Raw genomic sequence first — 23,546 nt, forward strand, 5'->3', positions numbered from 1 at the left:
AAATAACTCAACCCTAATACTTGTGCGTATCTTTTAAAGTTATAACTAAACATGAAATCTTGACGTAATACAATGCAATATGGAGGTGCACAAACCGGTTTAAAATTCGAATCCGGTTTTGGTTAAAACCGGAGCGGTTTGGTCAACAAAAGTCAAAAATGGTTTATGATCAGTTTTGGTTCGGGTTAAAACCGGTTTCTTACCATGTTACGATCAGTTTCGGTTATGGTTTTGATCGGTTTCGGTTCGGGTTTTTGCCTCGATTCGGTTAACCGGTTTGTAACCATTTTTTTATGAAGAAAACTACAAACCGGTTCCAAACCGACGGTTTCAATCGGTTTCAAACCGGTTTTTACATAATCGGTTTCAACCCGGTTTGGTTTTCGAGTCGCGTCGATTAACCGGTTTATTTGTCCACCTCCAATACAATCTTACTCTAATTATTACTCCAATACAATACAATTTTTCAATTCGGGGTTGGGATCCCTAATGGGGCAGAAGCGGTATTGCATAATGCTAACAGATTTTTGAGCGTGTTTCATTCTGACGGGTCCTTAGCTATGCTCACTGTTGATTTTTCTAACGCCTTCAACGAGGTGGATCGGACGACCCTTCTCAGGGAAGTTAGCTGCATATGTCCATCCATCTTCCCATGGGTCCAGTTTTTATATGCCCGCTCCGCCCGTTTATATGTGGGGGATACTCATATTGGGGCTTTTACTGGGGTGCAGCAAGGAGACCCCCTTGGCCTTCTTCTTTTTGCGTTGGTCCTTCATCCGCTCATCCTTAGGGTGCAGGGGACCTGTTCCTTGCCCTTCCATGCTTGGTATATAGACGATGGCACTATTATTGGTAAGGCTGAGGAGGTCGCTAGAGCGTTGGGCATTATTCGCTCAGAGGGGGCGTCTCTAGGGCTTAGGCTTAATATTCGAAAAACAGAGATTTTTTGGCCGTCATGTGATGATTCGAAGAAAGTGTCGGGTTTATTCCCTGGCGAGATTAGTAGGCCTGTGATGGGAGTTAAACTCCTGGGGGGAGTGGTTAGTCGGGATGCAGGGTTTATTCGGTCTTTGGCAACTAAAAGAGCTTTGAGGGCGGTTGAACTTATGAAACGCTTGCCGGACCTGAGGGACCCCTAAAGTGAGCTCATTTTGTTGCGCTTGTGCATGGGGGTTGCTAAGTTAGTGTTTGGGCTCCGAACCTGTCAACCTGAACATATCAAAGAGGCTGTGTCCATCTTTGATGCGGGCCTGCGGGGGGCAATTGAAGATATTGTTGTGTGTGGAGGACCGCATTTTGGGGACCTCCAGTGGAGGTTGGCTTCCTTCCCTATGCGTTGCGGAGGCTTAGGAATTTTCTCGGCTGAGGATGTCTCCGCATATGCCTTTGTGGCTTCCAGGTCTCAGTCGTGGAAATTGTAGGACCACGTCCTGCGAAACGCTGGTGTTATGGGGGTAAATCCTGACTACTCTTTTGCACTTGGTAATATTTGAACAACTCTCCCGGACCTTGATATAGGTTATTTTACTTATAAGGAGACCGCCCCCAAGAAACCTCAACAAACCTTGGCGAGTGCTATTTATGGTAAACACGTACATGATTTGGAGGAGCAATTTGATATGACCCCGAGACAAAAGATAGTTTTAGCTTGTCTCAAGGGGGCTCATGCCCAGGATTTTTTGACTGTTGTGCCCATTGAAGGTCTTGGGCAACGGATGTCGGCAGTTGAATACAGAGCCATCCTTAAATACCGGCTTATGATTCCTCTTTTCCCTCCAGATGAATCATGCCCCATTTGTAAAAAAACTTGTTTGGATAGATTTGGTGAGCATGCCCTCCACTGTAAGGAATTGCCGGGATTCAAGTATCGTCATGACTGGGGTTAGAGATGTCTTATGAGATGTGCTTAGACGTGCCGGGATCTCAGCCAAGAAAGAGACACCTGTTAACTTTTTGACTGATCCGCGAGAGGGAAGATCTACCCTGAGTCCTGCGGATGTTCTTGTGTTTGGCTGGACAGGGGGTAAGCATGCGTGTGTTGACCTCACTGGGGTGTCCCCGTTGGTGGGGCTGAGAGACAGTGGCTTCGTACCGGGACAGGCGATTTTGAGAGCGGAGTCTAGGAAGGTTGCTAAGCATGAGACATCGTGTTTGGAGAATCAGCACGTGTTCATTCCATTTACCTTCGACACTTTTGGATCCCTAGCTCCCGAGGAGGTTCGCTTATTGGAGCAGGTGCAAAAGGTGGTCCACAGGGACTCGCAGAGCCCGAGGAACCAAGAATTTATATTTAGTAGAATAGGCTTTGCGATTCAAAAGGGGATAACGGCGCAGCTTGTTGCTCACTTACCCATTATCCTGATGTAACTCGGTTTGTGTTATATATAAAGAGATTTCCTCTTGAAAAAAATTAAAAATTATTATCATCATTTAATTAATGCACTAGCAAACAAAAAGGTTGAAAATGTATTTACCAGTTTCAACGAGTGGGACCCATCGTTAAAATCTGGGCAGAAACTGCAGTTCTGACCTCTTCTCTCTCTAGAAAATTATCATTTTTAATTAAAAAAAACATCCTGTTCTTCTTTAGAAATGAATTCTCTCCATGAATCAACCAACGAAGAGTTATGAGAATCTTGTGTCTTGAAAAAGGTCTGTTTTTGCTTGCTTGCATGAAATCCCATCTGGGTATCAATCTTTTTGACTTATTTATCATGATAAAGCTTCAATTTAATGCTTTTAATTGATTTTAAAAGAGCATTTTAAAGATTTTATCCCTTCAAAAAGCTAACCCAAAAACCCACTAGAGCTGCTGTTGAAAGTTGCCATAGGATTCTTAGCTTATTATTATTATTATTATTATTATTATCATCTTAACTCAACCCACACAATCAAGAAACCTAAAGCTACAAACAGATGAAGCTGTTATTAGATTCAACAAACTTGTCTCTCTTCTTGATGCTCATTTAAGCACCCACCCCAGAGTCAGAAAAGTCAACAAAACTCAAATCTTGGTCCCTCAAAACATACTTCAACAACAACCAATACCCATTCAGTTTTTATCAAACCCGCCGCTCTGCTTAATTGGAAAGAACCCAATTCAAAACCCTAATCCTAATTCCAATTACCAGTTGCAGCAGGCGGAGATGGTGTATCTGCGAAGCAATAATAATGCGGTTTGTACGCCTACAATTTCATCAAGCAGGTCTTTTATGTCTTCGCTAAGTATGGAAGGGAGTGTGAGTGTGACCGCTTTATCTGGGAGCTCTTTTCATTTGCTCGGGTCAACTGATCAAACTACATACCAACATAAACCAAGGTGTCCGGGCCGGGGAGATGATGGGAGCGTGAAATGTGGGAGCTCGGGTCGATGTCACTGCAAGAAGAGGTTAAAACTTATATTTTTTTTATTTAGGGGGTGTTTGGGATTCTTTATTTTACTTCCTTATAACTTTTCGTTAAGTTAATTAGTTGTTAATCAGGTTTTAGTCTTTGCATAAACAAATTATGCATATGCTATCTATGATTATATGCGTCAAATGCCCTAATGTGGTTAGCCTTTTCTTTTTAATCTTTATGCTCAGTTTTATTTATTAGGGGTGTGTATCGGTCGGTTTTGGGCTCAAATCGAACCAAAAACTGAAAATTCAGTTGTTGAGTTTTCTTTTTAAAACTGTCTAGTATCTGTTTTTTTTAGTTTTGCCATTTGGCTTTAAAATTTTAAGGCTCAAAATAATGAATATGGGCCGGAAATTTCAGGTCTAAATTCTTTTGGTGATTAATGGTTAAATACTTAAATGATTATTACACATACGGGCCTAAGGTTTTGAGCTAAACATTTAGTAATCTCTTAGAGCAACTACATCAAGCTACTTCTTCCAAGGTTCAAAATGATGTGGCACTAGACAAACTTAAGTGGTGGCATATTTTATCGATGTGGAGCCTAAATTTGTTTGGTAAGTTTGCTTCTGCAGACATTTAGTGAACAAGATATGTGGGCCCAAACCCAACTTCATTTCCTTTTTTTTAATGAGCACCCCACCTTTATTTCAAGTTTAACCTACTTTTTTATACAAATAATAATATATTCGTTGCAACAGTTAAGTGTTTATTTAAAAAAAAATCATATATTAAATTCTATAAATTAACTGAAACACAAAAGCGAGAGACAAAGTGAAAAACAAACCGTTTTTTACAAGGTCACCGAGCAAATGCAATAATTTTATGAAAAAATCGACATCTTAGGATGAACTTGTGTTTAATCAAGAATGAACATTCTAATAATGGATCTGCTTGTATTCTATCTACTATTTATAATTTTCTAATCTATTTATTTTAAATACATATTCTATTATTTTAATAAATAAATGTATATGAAATATAAAAAATTAAATTGTTATAAAGTTATTTGTCTAGATATAAAATTAATTGTAGGAGTAGGTGGTGATGTGGCAGTTTGTGAAAGTTTGTTGTTGTAGAAGAAAGTGGAGGTTTTTGAGAAATGTTTGAAATCTGATGTGACGCTGATATGTCAGTTTGTAGAGTTTTATTGTTGTGAATGCTCTTATAACTTGCTTATATTTAAATTAAAAAATTATAATCCATAAATTCGGTTTTTTTGTTAGTTCATGATTAAATGATTATTGCACATTTAGGCCTAAAGTTTTTGAGTTAAATTATTTATTAATCTTTTATAAATTACTGAACGTTCATAATAGTTTATAGTCCATAAGTTCAATTAAAAGTTCGTCCGTCTTTTATTTTATTTTCAGTACATGCAAAACCGAAACTGAACTGAAAAACATAAAACCAACCGTTGGATTTGGTTGGGTTTGGTTATTTCGGTTCGTTTATGTTAGCTATTTAGGTAATGGTTATTTCGGTTTCATTTGGACCTTTACTTCTTTCTGTAAGAAACTGCTTTTAATAGCACATGAACAGATGTTGATATCACAGATTAACTGGTTAACTGATGATTGTGATGAGCATAGAACTGAGATTGATGGGGTGAAAGAGCCCCTGAGATATAAGACTACATCTTTAATAACTCTTCTTTCTTTTCTTTACACCTTCAATAATTAAAATTTGCCCAAAAGTGATTATTACAGTCTTTCGCAATCCGTATAATTGCAACTGATTATCTGACTTTGCTGATTAAGTATCTGGTTTAAAGCATTTATCCAAAACATCCTCTCATGTCATGAAATTTTTAATTTTAATTTTACTTTATTTTATTTTTTTGGTAATTACTAATTAGGAAGCACAGGATTAAGAGGACAGTTAAAGTGCCAGCTGTCAGCAGCAAACTTGCTGGTATCCCGCCCGATGAATATTCTTGGAGAAAATATGGCCGAAACCCTATCAAAGGTTCTCCTCATCCCAGGTACCTTTAAACGACTCGGCTCATACCAATTAAAAAGCTTTTAAAACACGTTATGTTGCTAACTGAGAACATTAGTTGCGTTACGTTTTTTTATCCAATCTTGACTCGTTTTAGGGGTAAAAAGTTATTTAAAAAAAAGAAATACAAACACGTGTGTTTTAAACAAGTTAAGGGACTAAAATGTATTAAAATCGAGTTGAGGGGCTTTTTCTATAAAATTAGTATGAATATTGGTCACCAATTTTCCGATTTCAAAGCATTGAGAGTTGTGTTCACATTTGTTTATGTATTTATCAGTCGTTTTTAATATAAAAGGGATCGGTGAATTTAGGGGTGTAAATGAGCCGAGTTCAGCTTATTTATTATTTATAGGTTATTTAATTAATATATATACATTTTTAATATTTTTTATATATAGCATAATATATTAATTTTATTTGGTTTTTTTATAATGTTGCGTATCATCATCATCATCGTACTCAGTATATCCCACCAATAGCAAAGCTATGGTAGGGTCTGAGGAGGGTAAGATGTAGACAGCCTTACCTCTACCTCATGGGATAAAGAGGCTGCTTCCGGTGAGACCCCCGGCTCAATAGTAGTTTTGCATCAAGCCTTGGACATAAGGCACATAACAATCAATCATTGGGACACCGGCTGATCGGTGCATGTACCCTTGTCTTTCGGCTATCAACGCCATCACGTGATGCCTGATTAACCTTCCGTCACTTTTAACGTTATTTTCACGAGATTAGTAAAATAACGTCAAAATTAGTGCAATTTATCTTTTGCCCACCCGAGGGTTCACACATATATACATTATATGCGCGCACCACAAGCAGGGCTCACACATTTTCACGAGATTATAATGTTGCGTATAAGGATAATTAATACTGATAATATATTTAGTATATTAAATATAAATAATAGGCTTGCTAGCTCGAGCTCGATAAGTGAAATTGTGGCTCAAGCAAATTTACTCCCTTGTCGGAATATTAATCTAAAGAATAAAAATTGATTTAGGAGATTGCATTAACAATAGTCGTTGACCAACTTTTGACCTCTGTGATCCACACCCTTTTAGCTATTTTTTTTTTTTGTTTTCTTTGACCTATTTTGAGATAAACCCACAACTCTAGTCGACACGTATACAACTAAGCAGGTTGAAATTGTGACATTTAACTAGTATTCTTGCGACTGAATGTTTAACTTTTACATTGACTGAACGTCAAAACCGAAACATCTAACTAAAAAGAGTGTTTGTTTGGTTAATGATGTAATGTAACAGGGGTTACTATAAATGTAGCAGCATGAGGGGTTGTCCTGCAAGGAAGCATGTGGAGAGATGTTTGGATGACTCAACAATGCTTATTGTCACTTATGAAGGGGACCACAACCATACAAGAGGGGTAGTACCTTCTCAATCAGCAAACACGTGAAAACATTATTAATTAATAATCTTTCGATACAAAAAAGTAGTTGTTAAACTCTTTTCTTGATCGTGTTTGGTGGGGGTCGACATGCTAAGAAGTATATGGAGGGTTGGGTTGGGTTGGGTTAGGTTAGGTTTTCTTATGGGATGGTTGGTTTTTGGTAAAATCATGAAAAGTTGTCTCTTTATTTTTTATGGCGGTGTGCATTGTTGTCTTTGATTAGCTTAAATGAGCCCTTTTGTTGGGTTGAATTAGGGTGTTAAACAGATTCGTCTTTGTTGGTTTGTGGGTCCAGCTTGACATGAATTCGAAAATTGTGTCAGGGATGTGAACTCAAACACAGCATAATATTTGCAGTTGACAAGAGCATCCACAATGGTGGATAAGGAAAAACAAACTGAACACGCCACATCAGCTGACAAATCATATTTTTACTCATTCACTTTCAAACACCAAAAACTCTTATTTTTCCTCCAACACTACATTCACTTTTAAACACCTTTATATTTCACATAATCACCTACTTTTATATTTTCTTTCTATAACTCAAATACTTTTATAAATAAAATACTTTTATTTAAGTATCTTATTTTTTATTTCATATTATTTAAAAATAAAATAAGTTCTAGTAAATAAATTTACATAAATAATAAAAGTCATATAAATAAAAATTTAAAATTACATAATTAGTAAATAAACTAACCGCACACAAACATAAACTAAAAAAGTTATATAAACTAATGTTAAAAACCGAAGGTTGAAAGTGTTGAGATCCAAAGTTTGGATGCGGGTAAGGAAAGAATCCGGGTTATTGAAACTGTTGAAAACCGAAGGTTGGAGTCGGAAGTGGGTTGGTGTTTGGAGTCGGGTTTGGGTTAGGATCGCTTAGCAAACGATGAAAGAAATTGCTTTCATCCATTTATTTTTTTGAGAAAAATATCGATGGAATTTTTTTTTCGATTCATAAAATGTGCTGTTATAGTTGTGAAAAACGAAAAAAAAAAGATTTGGAAAATTTAAAATGCTAGCCAGTTTGAAACTCTGAATTGTTTAAATTGTTTTAAATAAATAATATTAATTAACTTAGGGCCCACCATTTATATATTCACATGCATTTGGAATTCTGGATGAGTAAACACCAACCTCCACTCTTTACATGTCCAGTTCAGAAAAGTGGACATTGCCATTTGCCACATCATAACTGGACAAAGCAATGGAGATACTTTAAGAGCATTCACATCCGGTTCTTTATCCTTATCTCTATAATTACACACTACAAAACACTACATTTCTCTTTCCTGTTAAATTAAATAATACTTTTATCATTACAGTTTTCTCTCTCCTCTACTCACAACCAATCCAACAAATATTAAAAAATAAATAGGGGCAAACAATTTTCCCCAAATGTTTCCCCAAATTTACAAAAAAACACTACATATTTCTTTCCACCCTATAATTTACACTCACATTCATTCAAAACCTCACCCTATAATTTACCAATCCCCCTCACATAATTATGGGGGATGGGATGGGAATGCTCTAAAAACAACACCCATTTAATTAGATTTTTTTTTTATAATTATTTCCGCATATTGGTACTTTAATTTACGTTTTTTTGCAACAAAAGAATACAAATGTATATAGAACAAATAGCTTTATATAATGTTAATTTTGTTTTCTAAGTTTTAACTTTGGCTTAAGACAAACTACCAAATTATATTTACGACATAAAACACATTCTGTAAAAAATAAGTAAAAACATAGATGGGTCAACATGTGATCTGTTTGCGGGTTTGGTTGAAACTCTTGTGAATTTTGTGCTAGATTCATGACACCCTAGATTGGATCTTTGAAAAGAACCAACCTTAAAAGTTAAAAGACTTGAGTAATGTGTTACTGCATCAACATCAAAACAGTATATCTAACGGGCTTTGGTCTCTATTGCGTTGCACGGGCATACTCGCCTAATGCTTAATCTAACTATTAAGTACTATATTAGAGAAAGACTCAATCTGCCCAATACTATACGCTAGGAAGAACTTTATTAGGGTAGTAGCCCAGCTCTTGAAGGGGGAAGCACATAACTAATAGGGTTCAGGCTTGGTTGGGCCAACCTGTCGAAGCGTACTTGTTAGTTGTTAGGCTGTGTAGTGGAGGGGCTATAAAATGGGGCGATTTGCGCCATGTAGAGGTGCACAAATCGGGTTTTTTTCTAATACCCGAGTTCGGGTATGATCGGGTATTGGAAAATCGGGTATTGAGAGAGAAATCGGGTAGGGTTCGGGTAAGGTATTGAGGAGAAAAACTCAACCCTATGTACCCAAGTAGGGTATGATCGGGTTCGGGTATTGGAACCAGGTATGTGTCCTGGTACGACCGAGTATTAATACCCGGTTTTGAATTTATAATTTTTTTATACATTTTTAATTTGTTTAAAATTTAAATTTGCTTATTAATGTATAAAATAATTAAACTATATTCCAAAAACTATAAATCCACTTAATTACAAATTATTTACTTAGGAATATACATTTTACAAAAACTTAAACATAAAAGTTGTGAAGTAAACATAAAAATATACTATAAAAACTCATGTATTATTTCGGGTATTAGAAAATTGGTATCGGGTATAACCGGGTATCGGGTATAGGGTATGACCGGGTCCGGGTATTTACGGGTATAAATCGGGTACGGGTATTGAGCTCAAAAAGCATACCCTATCCATACCCACAGGTAGGGTCGGTTCCGGTTTCGGGTATAGAATACCCGGGTATAAAAAAAACCGGTTCCAGGTATTTTTTTCGGGTCCGGTTCCGGGTACGGGTTTTTTGTGCACCTCTAGTCAGCAAAGTGTAGGTTTTTGGTTTTGGGGTGTAATGGTGTTGTAGCTCTATATATATACATATATAAATATAGACATATATATATATGCATATATATAGATATATATACACATACATATACACACACATATATATATCACAAACACAATATAATAATAATAACAAAACAACACAAGCCGACGAAAATTACCCCCCCCCCCCCCCCCCCGCGGACGTATCGCCCCTAAAATCGACAGAGGCGGTGTTCTCGTCCATCATCGTCGGATTTCGTCCGGATTCGTGGCCACTGCGGGTGGCCTTAATGCACTTATGAAAAAGAATACCCGCTCACTAAAATATTCACTTTTTGTTCCACTTTGAGTGATTTGGTGATAGAGTACAAATGAAAAGTATGATATTATTTCTAGTTTACCATAAACTATTTTTGTGACCTTCGTCAAAATTAGGTCCCGTTTGTATTTGTTTGTATTCGTTTTTGATCCATTTAATATGTAAACTGACCCGTTTTGTAAACCAAAACTTATGATATAATAAAAATGATGGTTTTTATGTTACAATATTGTTTTACACTTGTTGGGTCTTGAAAACATCCTTTTCGGGCCCTAAAACGCGTTAAAATCACTTAAAACGAACTTCAACGGGCCAAAACTGTCATTTTCAAACTTGTGTATATCTTGTCACCCTACCCATCGCGATACGCGATGGGTGAGCACCATACACCATCGCGTATAGCGATGGTGCCCATACCAGAATGTTTCCTTGTCTCCTTGTTTGGTTTATCGCCCAACGAATCCGAGTTTTGACCACCGAATCACTTTTTTAACCCCTCTAAGCTCATCTATAAATAAAAGGCCCTCTCTAACATTAATCCCTTCTCATAAACTCTTTCCTCACTCAAATTAAAAGATCATACAAGGTTATTTTCATGTTTATGTGTTGTAGTTTTACATTTTCGTTTGTTTATCTTAGTCTAAATTAATACTTGAATCATATGGCACAACATATATATAATATACACCCCTTGTTACCTTTGGTAGTTACTTTTCCGGCCCCGGTCGGTTAAGTTTCAGGCCTCGTAAGGCAAGGTTACATGAAGGACTTTCGTGGTCCTTGTTATATATTTTCCGCATCTAACCATCTAACATTATTATTGCTTATTTACTTCTGCTCATTTTAGTTGTTTGTCATATTTACAAGTTCCATGGTTAAGGGTTCTAAGAGTTTATGCTTCGGTTTAACTGTAAATAGCTATAGACCGAAAACCGAACTTTTGTTTAAAGGCTTTATTGTTAACTTTTTGGTTGTAAAACTTAAGTATTTTCATTTGTACATTATTATACAAGTTCTTTGATATTTGGGCATGTGGAAACCATCTATGAACTCGTTGTGAGATGGAAACCGAACCAATCCGATTTTTACTCGCTTAAGACACACAAGTGTGTTTTTAGCTATCAAGAGTTGTATATTTCTTTAAAAATAGTTTACAAACTGATTTAGTTATTCTCTTACGTACTTGGAAATGTTGGATCCAACTTGATCTCATAACAAAGTTTGGACCGACAAAACCGGACACTCGCTTAACGTGCGTTGTTAGTTCTAAAACAATAGAACTACATACTTGATTAAGTCTTATTAAGTTTTATTGAGTTATCTCATAACATTTATTATTTTGGAGAGTTGATTTTGGGTTTGACCAATTATCAAGACCCGAACCAACAACCCGAACACTCGTTAAAAACCCGTTTTAGTATCTATATTCCGAAGGGACTTGCATTCTTACATTTTTACCCACCTTATTACTTAACATAGGTTGAATAAATATTAAGGTTAGATACTTTAACCCGGTTTCGAGCAAACTTACATTTTTAAAGGGTTATTATTATAATTTTTTATATAGTTACATTTTAAACCTTTAACTTTAATTGTTTACATTACTTCACGTTTATTTTATCCTAAAGACTTCCAAGACAACTTTCCTAATACAAGACTTCTTTTATTTTAGGCTTCGTTCGTTAAAACCCGACATACCGGTTATACTCCAAATCAACCATCTTTCAAGTTTTTTACTTGAACGTGAGTACTTTCATACCTCGTTTTCCATCTTTCGTTTTGGGACATTTCATACTTATTCAACTAACAATGCTTTATACTTAAATCTTAAACCACAAACGCTATTGTATACATTACTTAAATAATTGCTCGATTTGGTGTTCTATGCTTACATGATTATTTGCCTACGTGCTTATCGCTTTTGGTTGGTGGAACTATAAATCATAGTCTATTTGGAAACCATTTATAGCAAGGTGTCGTTAACGTAATGCTATTAACGATATCTATAAAACCTAGACTATTTGGCATCATCTTATAGCTAGGTGTCGCTAATGTGTTTAGCGATATCTATTTATCTAAGTTATTGCTTTTATTTATTGTTTCGAATACAAGATTGTGGCTTTTTGGTACCATATACTATTATGCTCAAACTTATGAATTGCTCACCAACCTTTGTGTTGACAAACTTTATTTTATGAAATGTTACAGGTTTGCATTTAGGTTGATATTGGGAGCTTGAAGAAAAACGTCACAAATACCTTTATGATATTAGCAAAAAAATGAACAATATGTGATTTGCTATATTTTGTTGTGACTATCTTATGAATATTGTTATGTGACATTTTCGATGTTGTGAAATGAAATGAGTTTGTTAAATATTGTCGTTTTAATTAGTGTCATGCGCTTATGGCCAATCGTTACACCTCGGCATGTTCCGCCGCCTTTGGTCGGGGTGTGAAAAATTTTATTAATTTAATTAGGAATATTAGATTTTAATAATCTCAACATTGGTCGGCGCTAAGCCCAACTTTATAAATAATTTCTTGCAATTCCAACTTTCTATTTATTTTCCTATAAAAATCCTAAACTAACTGAACAATAACCCTGTTTGTTTTTTTTGCTGACTTGGAGCGCTTATTTGGCAAAAATGTTGACATGGACTGCTTATGTGTCACATACATACAAACCACAGTCTGCTTCCACCGACATCACCACTGTTTTGTATTCCCCACCCTCACCCTTCGTCAGTAGCCACCACCATTGTGGGTTGGGAATAAGAGGTGGTGGTAGTGGTGGTACATGATTGTGGTTTTGTTTTATCATTTACGTTTACAAATCCTACCGTGTTTGTTCTTTGGCCCTGATCCAGTTAGGTTTTACGTTAAGTCACGTCATATGCCTTGCTGTAACATCTCGAAATTTTTATGACTAATATTAAAATAGTATTTACGTTGGAAGAATTAATTTGAGTTAGTAGAATAATAATAATAATAATAATAATAATAATAATAATAATAATAATAATAATAATAATAATAAGGCTAAAATAGATGGAATTAATCGTGGACTTAATATGAAGATGAGCTTAAGGTCCACAGGCTTAAGGAAGTATAAATACCCCTTAAAACGTAAATCCTTTCCATCTCCATCATTCTGCACCTTAGCCTACACCATTAAAAACACACACTTAAGCCAAACACTCTCTATAGTATTTCAATCAACGATCCAAGAGCAACCAGATGTAAGAAAACATTTATCTCAGCTAACCCAACATTATAGAACCCAACACCGCGGCCCCGGGATGACAAACGAGCCATTTGGATCTAGACCTAGCTTTTATCGAGTGTTTAATCAATAAAAAACAAGCTCAAGGGTCACCTTAGTTTGGATCTAGACCACCCAAAGCTACCAGGACCATAAACAATAAAAATACGGGCAAACATGGTGGTTAACGGTGGCTGACGGTGCCAGAATTACTGAAAAACCCTAAAAACACGTTAAATATGACCTGACATGCACATATACGGCGGATATGTGCCCAACGTATAAGTATGGGCGCATATGTATATACAGAAGTATATGTACAAGTGTACATATACGGCTCATATGTTGCTTGACATATAAGACGTGTATGTTACTTGACATATTCGGCGTATATGGAATGGAGACATATACAGGGGCAGCTTAACTCCAGCCAGGGGCTCTGCCTCTTGGACTCTGATAGGGGTTGTCGCCCCTAGAACCCCTCTGCCAGGGGCGCAACCCCCGAAGCCCTTTAGCTAGGGGTTACAATAGCTTAGAAGTATGGTATAGCTAGAAGTAGTTAATTAATACTATAATTATTACACACTTAGCCGTGCACAGCTCAAGAAGGGCGTTACCGTAAATTCAGAAAGGAACCGCTTGCAGGTGAGTTTCTAGCCCCATTTCCTTATTATGTTTTCGGGGCTGTGTGCATACTCAATGTGCCATATATTATTTGTGTGATAGTTATTATATTGCGGTTATGAATGAATGCTTGCTGATGCGTGAACGATCTTCGGATATTGCGCGTATTGCCAAGTAAGATGATCGTTAGAAGATTAATGTGAAGGATGCCTAGTGTGGCAGTATGTTATGATGTAAATTTCTTACGTTGGTACGTTATATATAATTATTGTATATGTGGTACGAGTAAGCAGGTATATGTATGGTATGCGGGCCTATGTCTGACATAGTAGGTTAGGATGGCAAATCCCTCTAACTACTATTGGACATAGACGTGGGATGGGATAGCATGGATAAGGACTGTGGACCTTATTAGTGTTCCTTAAATGTATAATATATAAATAAGTATAAGTTCCTTCTATGGATAATAACCGTTGTTCCTTTTATGGATAATATGTAGAGTTCCTTCTATGGATAGTATATAGTGTTCCTTCTATGGATAATTCACTTTGTTCCTTCTATGGATAATACACGTTGTTCCTTCTATGGATAGTATAGAGTATTCCTCGTATGGACAATAGTAAATGTTCTGTAACATTCCTCTAATGGATATTTATAAAAGTTGTTAAGTGCTAAGAATAAAGCTGGAACCCAGGTTAAGTATGAATATGTATCTTCGGATACGTATGTATGAGAATGTATTGTATGTTGCCTGATTAACTAGAACTCACTCAACGTAGCTGACTTTTAGTATGAACACAGGTAAAAAGATTAAAGTAGTTGGCTTAAGGGAGACACATGCATGATCTGAAGAGGCTGACATCTGAAAAAAAATTGTCATGATGTTTTGATACGATATTTTATGTTATGTTTCAAAGACAAGTTTGGATATTTTGTAATATATGGTTGACTTTTATATTCCGCGAAAGTTTTAATAAACTCTGATTTGTAGAACTGTGTTTATGAGTAAATCCGACGTAAAATGTAGAGCACCGGGACCGGGGCCTTACAGAACGACGCTACTACGTCATTGTCTTTCAGTAACTCAAGCTGATCATTATGAATACTAAAACCCTAGAAGTTAAAAAGGAGAAACACAATGCTAAAGACTGAAACCCTAGAAATGGGGGGTTTTCTAATTTCCAGTGATCTGAGAAAGCTATTTAAATTGGAGGATAATCCGACACCGAAGGCGTCAGTGAGGACTTCCTTAACGAGAAATATGTATGCAAAGCTACCCTTACTGTCTGATCTAGAAGCGGTTATCGTTGATCCAGACATCGGCGCCACTGTTTGATTAATAGGAATGGTGATGCTCTTTTGTAGGAGCAAAATTATTTTTGATGCCTTAGAGATAATTTTTGATGTGTGTACCAGGGTTTAGCCGAGGTGTGGGTAGTACTACCGGGATTGATCCCTCGCTCATGGTTAGTCGCTCTAACCGACGTGTTAACGGGAACGTATATTCCATAATTCACACCATGATGGCACGGTTATCGGGCATACATAATGGATTTGGGTTTGATTATAGGCTCATTGTCACATATTAATTCGTATTCGTAGCTAGTTTACAGAGAATTATTGATTTTGTTTAGGTTACCGTGTATATCATATTGCATTGCATATACTCACTTTTCTAATAGTGCTTTTAAGTTCGTAAACGTAAACTTTTTGGACAACGTTTTTATCGAGAAAGCGCACTCATAACAAACAAAGTTTTCAACTTCATAAATAAGTTTTAATGTACATTTTAATCACGAAGACATAAATAACTTAATCTACATTTTATTTACGTAAACATGAACACGTTTTATAGGAACACTTTTTTCATGAAAACATAACTTTTGATAAATGTTTGAACCATGAAAGCATATATTTGAGAAATAATTACTTGTTTTTATACATTTTAAACATTTGAAACTCAATATTCTCAAAATAACGAGTTTAATCATGCATTTAAAACTTGTGAGCTCACAAACATTATGTTGACTTTTAAGTATGTTTTTCAGGTTATTAAATTCAGAAAGATATTTGTGGGCATATACAAGTATAGCATCACACATAGGATCACCACGTTAATCAATAGTTGTGATTATCCACGAACGTTGCGCGCCCACGTTTTCGATTTGGCGGGGTGTGTATATATGTACGTATGCATTTATGTATGTATGTATGTATGTGACACATAAGCAGTCTATGTCAAAATTTTGCCAAATAAGCAGTCCAAGTCAACAAAAAAACTAACGGGGGTTAGTGTTTAGTTAGTTTAGGATTGTAAAGGAAAATAAATTAAAAGTTGGGATTGCCAGAATTATTTATAAAGTTGGGCTTAGCGCGGCCAATAATGAAAAGTTGAAATTATTAAAATTCAATAATCCATTTAATTATTCTATTTAATTTTACTACCCTTCCAACTTTTTTAAATTGAGATTTGTAGTATGTACTATGTAGTGTAACGATCTTTATCAAGTAATGATGTTACAATCTATCTCACCACTTTGGCAAGTTCTGATGTTACAAAATGACCATAAAAGCAAGTTGTTTGAAACTTTGGCAACCAATTGAAACGGAAAAAATATGAGTACCATTTTGAGACAAGAATAAAAAAAAGGCAAGTTAGCAATTTGTAACATCTATTTCGACGAGAACTTATTTGTCATCTACTCACTGTTTTTCTCATTATACGCATGTGTTACATATTTTCATATGAGGGGTTTGATCAAATTTCTATATTGGATGTAGGGTTTATATTCTAATCATGAACAATTACTTTTGTTGTGATGGGGTCAATTACTACATTGTTGTCTTTGATGGACTAAAACGAACCCTTTCCGTTGGGCTTAATTAGAGGTGTTAAACAGGTCATTTTCATGGGTTAGTAGGTCTAATTAGCCATGAATTGAAACATTTGGCATAAACTCTGAAATCGTGTAAGATATATGAACCCAAGCACGACACGAGTACTTGGGTGCTGACAAAAACTCGACATGTTTAACCTAAAACAAAATATATGTCCGCATATTAGTACTTTAAATTTGTATCTTACAATAAAAAATTCATATATGTTAAAACAATTAAATTTTAATTATATATTTTTATATTATTTGTTAACGTTTGAAATTTTGGCCTACAGTACTATACCAATTAAATTTATGACATCAAACACATCAATAAAAAATAAATAAATGATTCAAACTAGTTATCACATAAACTTGTTAGATATGGACACAAAGACAACCTGTTTAGCTAATTGGATACCTGAAACTTATCAAGACACATACTAAACCGAAATAGAAAAATTGAATTTTAATAATCCAAATTATTAACTATTGGCCAATATTAATCCCAACTTTCAATCTAACTATTAATAATCCCAACTTTTAACTTTGTTACCAACAACAATCCTCCACTAACGAATTGTTAACTTTGTTTATTTTTAATTACATAAACAGTCCCTATAGTTTACAAATATAACTAGTTTGAATAAAAAAACCATCGAAACCTTTGATGAGTACCCTCTTTGTTTCCGGTCACCACCAGCCTCTTAAACCACCGTGCGGCACCGGCCTCCTAAGAAAATTGGATTTTAATAATACCAACTTAATGCAAAGTGCTGATATTAATCCAAACTTTGAAAGTAGCTGTCACTGGTCCCAACTTTCACACTATTTATTTTCATTGGACCTCTGTTAAAAAAAACTTAACGACGTTGTGTTTTTTTCCAAATTTCAAACTGAAATTTTAGGGTTTTTGATCGGAATGAGAATACGAGTCGATTGATGTAAAACTTACTTCCAAACGGTGGTCCAAACGACTAAATGATGCTTCAATTTCGGTGTTTAAACTTTTAATTAACAAAAATCAAGCTGTTTGAAGCGTCATTTCGAGTTAAGTTTTACATCAATCGATCCGTATAATCATTCTGATCAAAAGCCTCTAAACATCAATTTGAAATTTGAAAAAAACTTAACGTCGTTAAAATTTTTTTTAACAGAGGTCCAATGAAAACAAATAGTGTGAAAGTTGGGACCAGTGACAACTACTTTCAAAGTTGGGATTATTATCAGCCAACTGCATTAAGTTGGGATTATTAAAATCCAATTTTCCAATAATTAATGATAAAAATTGAATTTTGTTCAAATAATTGGTTCACAACATGCCTCAGACCCTTAGTTTTGTTCAATTATATTTGATTTCATCAAAATCAGAAGATTGTCGTGAAAGTCAAAGTTTCAATGCTAATGATGAAATAGTCAATATCAGTGTTCGATGGTAGATGTGTGAGTGTGTGACCAAATTCAAGCTCAATCTATGATCATTTACATTATTCTCACTTGTTTGATCACATATATTTTCAGATTCATCAATTATTATATTCAATTTCAAAATTCATCAATTATTATATTCAATATTCAATTTCAATTTTATCGGCAGCCATTAATGTCCGTCATTGATACGTTATCGGCAGCTGAGTACTATTAATTTTATTGAGATTAGCAGCCAAATCTGTTACTTAGCGAGTACTATTAAATCTGCAACAGATTTAAAAGAATTCGAAAATCGCCTGAAAATTGACAACCACCGATGGTGGTTGTCATCATCGTTTCGGTGGTTCAGGACTTCAGGCAAAAATAAAACGAAGATGATGGTGCACGGTAGCTCAGGAGGGTACTGGTGTCGACAGATGGTGGCGGCGGCCGGTAATGGTTGCGCCCGGTGGTTGTGGCCGCCAGAAATACAAGGGAATTGAGTACCCATCAAAGTTACAATGTTTTTTTTTTAAAATTTTTTTATCAAACTTGTAATATATGTAAACTATAGGGACTGTTTATGTAATTAAAAATAAACAAAGTTAACAATTTGTTAGTGAAGGATTGTTGTTGGTAACAAAGTTGAAAGTTGCGATTATTAATAGTTAGATTGAAAGTTGGGATTAATATTGACTAATAGTTAATAGTTTGGATTATTAAAATCCAATTTTCCTTGTGTAAGGTTCGTCTTGTGTTTTTATGTGTGTCATAAATTCACACACATAGGCTAAATGTCTAAAACCGGGCTAATACCTAAGGAACCTTGGTTACAAATCAGGATCTCACTTGGACAAACTGGGCCTAATTATTTTACTTGGTTGTATAAGCCTGCTTTATATATTTCTCTACTTACGCCACTGCATCTAAGCCTAGTTGTTCATGTACTCATGAAAATACCACTTGTTAAAAGATTACCTTATGTTCGACTTGTGTCGAAACATTCACATCTTAATTCTTATCTCCAATCTTATAATTTAACTAAAAATCATATTTGTAAATTTGTTTCTTATTTTTTAAAAAGCTCTTACATCCCATTCCAGAATTTATTTATATTCAACTAAATAACAATTTTTTATTATTTTTCTTTTAATAAATTTTCTGTTTCTTCCACCGAAAAAAATAATACAAATTAATTACTTTTTTAAATGGCGGGTGAATCCTCCAAATAGGCAACCGGATAAATTCATCACATCGGGATATACTGGCATTTCTATCAAGAGAAAACCCTCATCTAAGGCCAACGCCCGTGAATTCTCGCCCAAAGGCACGACGGTGCGATGAGGTAATATTGGTCACACCCCAACCTACGAAGGAACACGACGGGGCGCGACATTATTGTATCATAGCTCAAAAGACACTAAATAAAATACACGTGTCAATATCTAAATTATTCATTTCATATAATGGTCAAAGTACACAAAAAACATAATATTGTCTTAACGGAAATAACATCACAAATTAAACAATTGAAATAAAATCCAACTTTATTCGACATGCAACCTAAGGTCCAAACTACTATTTGTTCTCTTTCTTCATCCAATATAGCTATCTGTATCATGTGTGAAAATATATAGGTTTGTCAACATAAAGTTGAGCAAGTAATCACAATTTTTGTATATAATAGTACTGAAAATGACAATTCCTTGCGATAAAGTCATGCGTGATGTTTATTATGACGAAAATTCTTAGGAAAGATATTCTATGATTAATAAAGATGATATTTAATGAGATGATGGGTAAGTTGTGTAAATTTTATATGAGTTACTGAGGAAAACGTGAAATTTAAATAAATCGCGTTAGTGTTTATTCATAACTTAAGGATAAGAAATAATTAAGATGACATGATCAATGAGATAATTTGATGAGTAAACTAGGGTATATGCCCGCGTGACACGCGAGTGGAATAACTTGTCACTAAATATAATCAACTTAAACATCAATTTAAACAAACATAATATTTCTTTAATTATTAAAACTTGATAGATTTATATTGTCACTTAACACATCACCATACCAACCAAAAAGTAATAGATTTACGTTGTCTTAATATTAAAACTTCCAAATTACAGGAAGTTAATTTGAACATAACAAACATAATAAATTTAAACAGCAAATTCAAACAACACAATACTTCTTCAAACTTTCGGACCAAAACGTTAACCATTTACATTGTCTATATCTTAAAAGTTAAAAGTTACAATAAGTTAATGTACATCGAACAACCAAAAAACATCAATAAAACACATAAACATGTACTTTCATATTAAACCACCATCAACTTCTTCAAACATTCTATCAAAACAAACTCATTTTATTTCACCACCTGAAAAATATAATAAAACAATTAATAGCATCCAAATTAAATATACCATAATAACATATTTAATAATGAGTAATATTTGAACATTAATAAAGTTGTTTTTATTAAAACAAAATAACATAAAACAACAAACAAAGTAAAATGAAAACATAAAATATCTTTAACTTAAAACATTAAACCAAAAAGATATATCAATAAAAACCTTTTTTGGCAGTCATTTTATACCTAACAAATTTTATACTCTTCTAAAACAATCTGTTTTGAAATATTTTCAAAATAGTTACAAAGTATAAAAAAATTGGAATTAATCAACTTTAAAAAATTATGAAATTTTGTTTGATTTTTGACCAATCTTGCAACAAACTTTTAAATGATCACTGACACTAATATTTTGTTAAAATTGGAAAACTTGAAAACATTTTACAATAAATGAATTTTCAAATAACTTTGGAAAGATTATAAAATTTTATGTTGACTTTGAAAATAATTAAATGTGAAAAAATATAATGCAAAATCAATGAAAACAAAATATAAACGTATAGGAAATAAATTATCAAATTTTTTTAATATTCTTTGAAAACATTATGAAGAATTAAACTATCAAATTGTTTGGATGTTATAATTAGAAGATTTATATTATGTTTAAAAAACTTTTTAGTTAAAATGGATAAAAATATAATACGTGTTTATTATTTATTATTGAGAAATTTAGTGACATTAATATTTTGTGAACACAAATTCAAAAAAAAATTATTGAACATACATAATCAAATTTAAAATGGTGAATATAAAAAAAAACTTATGTTTCGGGTGTGGAATCTCATAATCAATTGAATCTACTATAAATAATAACAATAAGAAATTAATATGTGATTAATTTAATTTTTGAAATAGAAAGTGACATTAATATTTTATGAAAAGTTGTTATTTTTAATAATATTCACTAAATCATATGTGCCGAATAATATTTATAAATGATGATAAAACGGTTATTTAATTTATGATATATTAAGTATTTATTATTAGAAATTATGTCAATTTAAATATTGTGTTCTAAAATAACGCGGTTATTATTTTAGTATTAGTTAATAATTAATATTCACGTTAACTAAAGTAAGATTACATTAATTATGGTAAGTATTTTTAGTTTGACAGTTAGTTTTTTGAATATTAAAATGATAACTAAATATAGTTAATGCCAAATCACAAAAATTAAAATCAAATCGGTTTTAATTTTACTAATATGACTAATTAATTTAGAAATAATTAAAAAAATGAAAATTAATCGGTTAATTTGAAAACTTCAAAAAGTTATGTAAAGATTTTGAAATGAGTTTAAAATTATGGAGAGTATTAAAACCTTTAAAAATTTATTGAAAGATTGGTCAATTTCCGAATTTAAAAGAGTTTAAATATGTTAATTAAAAAGGAGTTTAAATTTTGTAGTTTTAAGTTTGAATTTGGTGTTCTATGTAAAGATAGAAATATTTTGAAATTTCTTGATTCATGAGAATAATAATATTAATAAATTATGAAAAGTTGTCATGTTTAATAATATTCACTAAATCATATGTGACGAATAATATTTATAAATGATGATAAAACGGTTATTTAATTTATGATATATTAAGTATTGATTATTAGAAACTATGTCAATTTGAATATTGTGTTCTAAAATAACACGGTTATTATTTTAATATTAATTAATAATTAATATTCACGTAAATTAAAGTAAGATTACATTACAATTATGGCAAGTGTTTTTAGTTTGACAATCATTTTTTTGAATATTAAAATGATAACTTATTCTAGTTAATGCCAAATCACAAATATTAAAATCAAATATGTTATAATTTTACTAATATGACTAATTAATTTAGAAATAACTACAAATATGAAAATCAAATAGGTTACTTTGAAAACCTAAAAAAGTTATGTAAATATTTTGAAATGAGTTTAAAATTATGGAGAGTATTAAAACCTTTAAAATTTTGTTGAAAGATTGATCAATTTCTGAATTTAAAAGAAGTTTAAATATCTTGTAATTAAAATCATGAAAACTTTATAACTTATTTATTGGGTTTTCCATATATAACGTAATTGGTTATATATAGAAAATATAATGTATCTTACAATATAATAACATAATAATGTTTTAAGTCAAATATATTGAAATATAAAAATGGTAAGGTGTAAATGTTATTATTTATGTCAAAATAAGATGTAACAACTAATTAGAAAAGGTAATGAATTAATAATAACAAAATTACTAAAATTATAATCATTATTATAAATTATAGATATTATCATTAATAAATAGATAAATAGAAGATACAAAAATAAAATTTTCTTTAATACATCAGTTCTGATTAAAATATATTAAATGGACAAAACCAGCAACTATATATGAATGATTATATAAAAATCAAATAAATTACATGAATTGTGAAAAATACATAAATACATGAATAATAACAAAAATATACATCAATATTAAACAAAAAATAAGATATCTTATCAACAAATCTTTAACCCATGAAATTAGCTATATCAACTTGGGAACATAACCTGAAATGAGAAAATTAAATATTAATATTAGTTTTACAAATAATAAATTTTAATCGTGGTAATGTTACATGTTATGAAAAATTTACCCAGTAATTCATAAAATTCAACTTTAATTTAAATTTGGAAATTTATAAATTTTAAATTGCATCGTTTTAAAAATAATAAATTTTAGTGATGGTAATTTTAGAAATTATGAATGTTTGTTTAATCACCCATTTAAAAAGTTCAACTTAAAGTTAAAATCAACTTAATGTTTGACCAGGCAATTTAAAAATGTTTGACCAACTTAATCGTTTGACCAGCAATTAAATAAAAAAATCAACTTTAATTTAAATTTGAAAATTTAAACTTTTTTAATCAAATAGTTTTAGAAAATAATAAATTGTAATGATGGTAAGTTTAGACGTTATGGATTATTGACCAACCATTTAC

General features: G+C 32.9%; 1 protein-coding gene across 1 annotated transcript; it reads left to right on the forward strand.

Annotated features, from left to right (window-relative positions):
- Positions 1–560: 560 nt before the first annotated feature.
- Positions 561–6,833, forward strand: LOC143623850 (putative WRKY transcription factor 39). The gene is made up of 5 exons (XM_077094660.1): positions 561–1,057; positions 2,769–2,852; positions 2,888–3,388; positions 5,258–5,383; positions 6,672–6,833. Exons 1-5 carry the CDS (start codon positions 561–563, stop codon positions 6,820–6,822), a joined length of 1,359 nt encoding a protein of 452 aa, XP_076950775.1. The 3' UTR covers positions 6,823–6,833.
- The last annotated feature ends 16,713 nt before the right edge of the window (positions 6,834–23,546 follow it).

The sequence above is a fragment of the Bidens hawaiensis genome, unplaced genomic scaffold (assembly GCF_021521415.1).
Source record: "Bidens hawaiensis isolate Kalapana, Puna unplaced genomic scaffold, B.hawaiensis_p1.1 tig00003570_1, whole genome shotgun sequence".
NCBI classification, from domain to species: Eukaryota; Viridiplantae; Streptophyta; class Magnoliopsida; order Asterales; family Asteraceae; genus Bidens; species Bidens hawaiensis.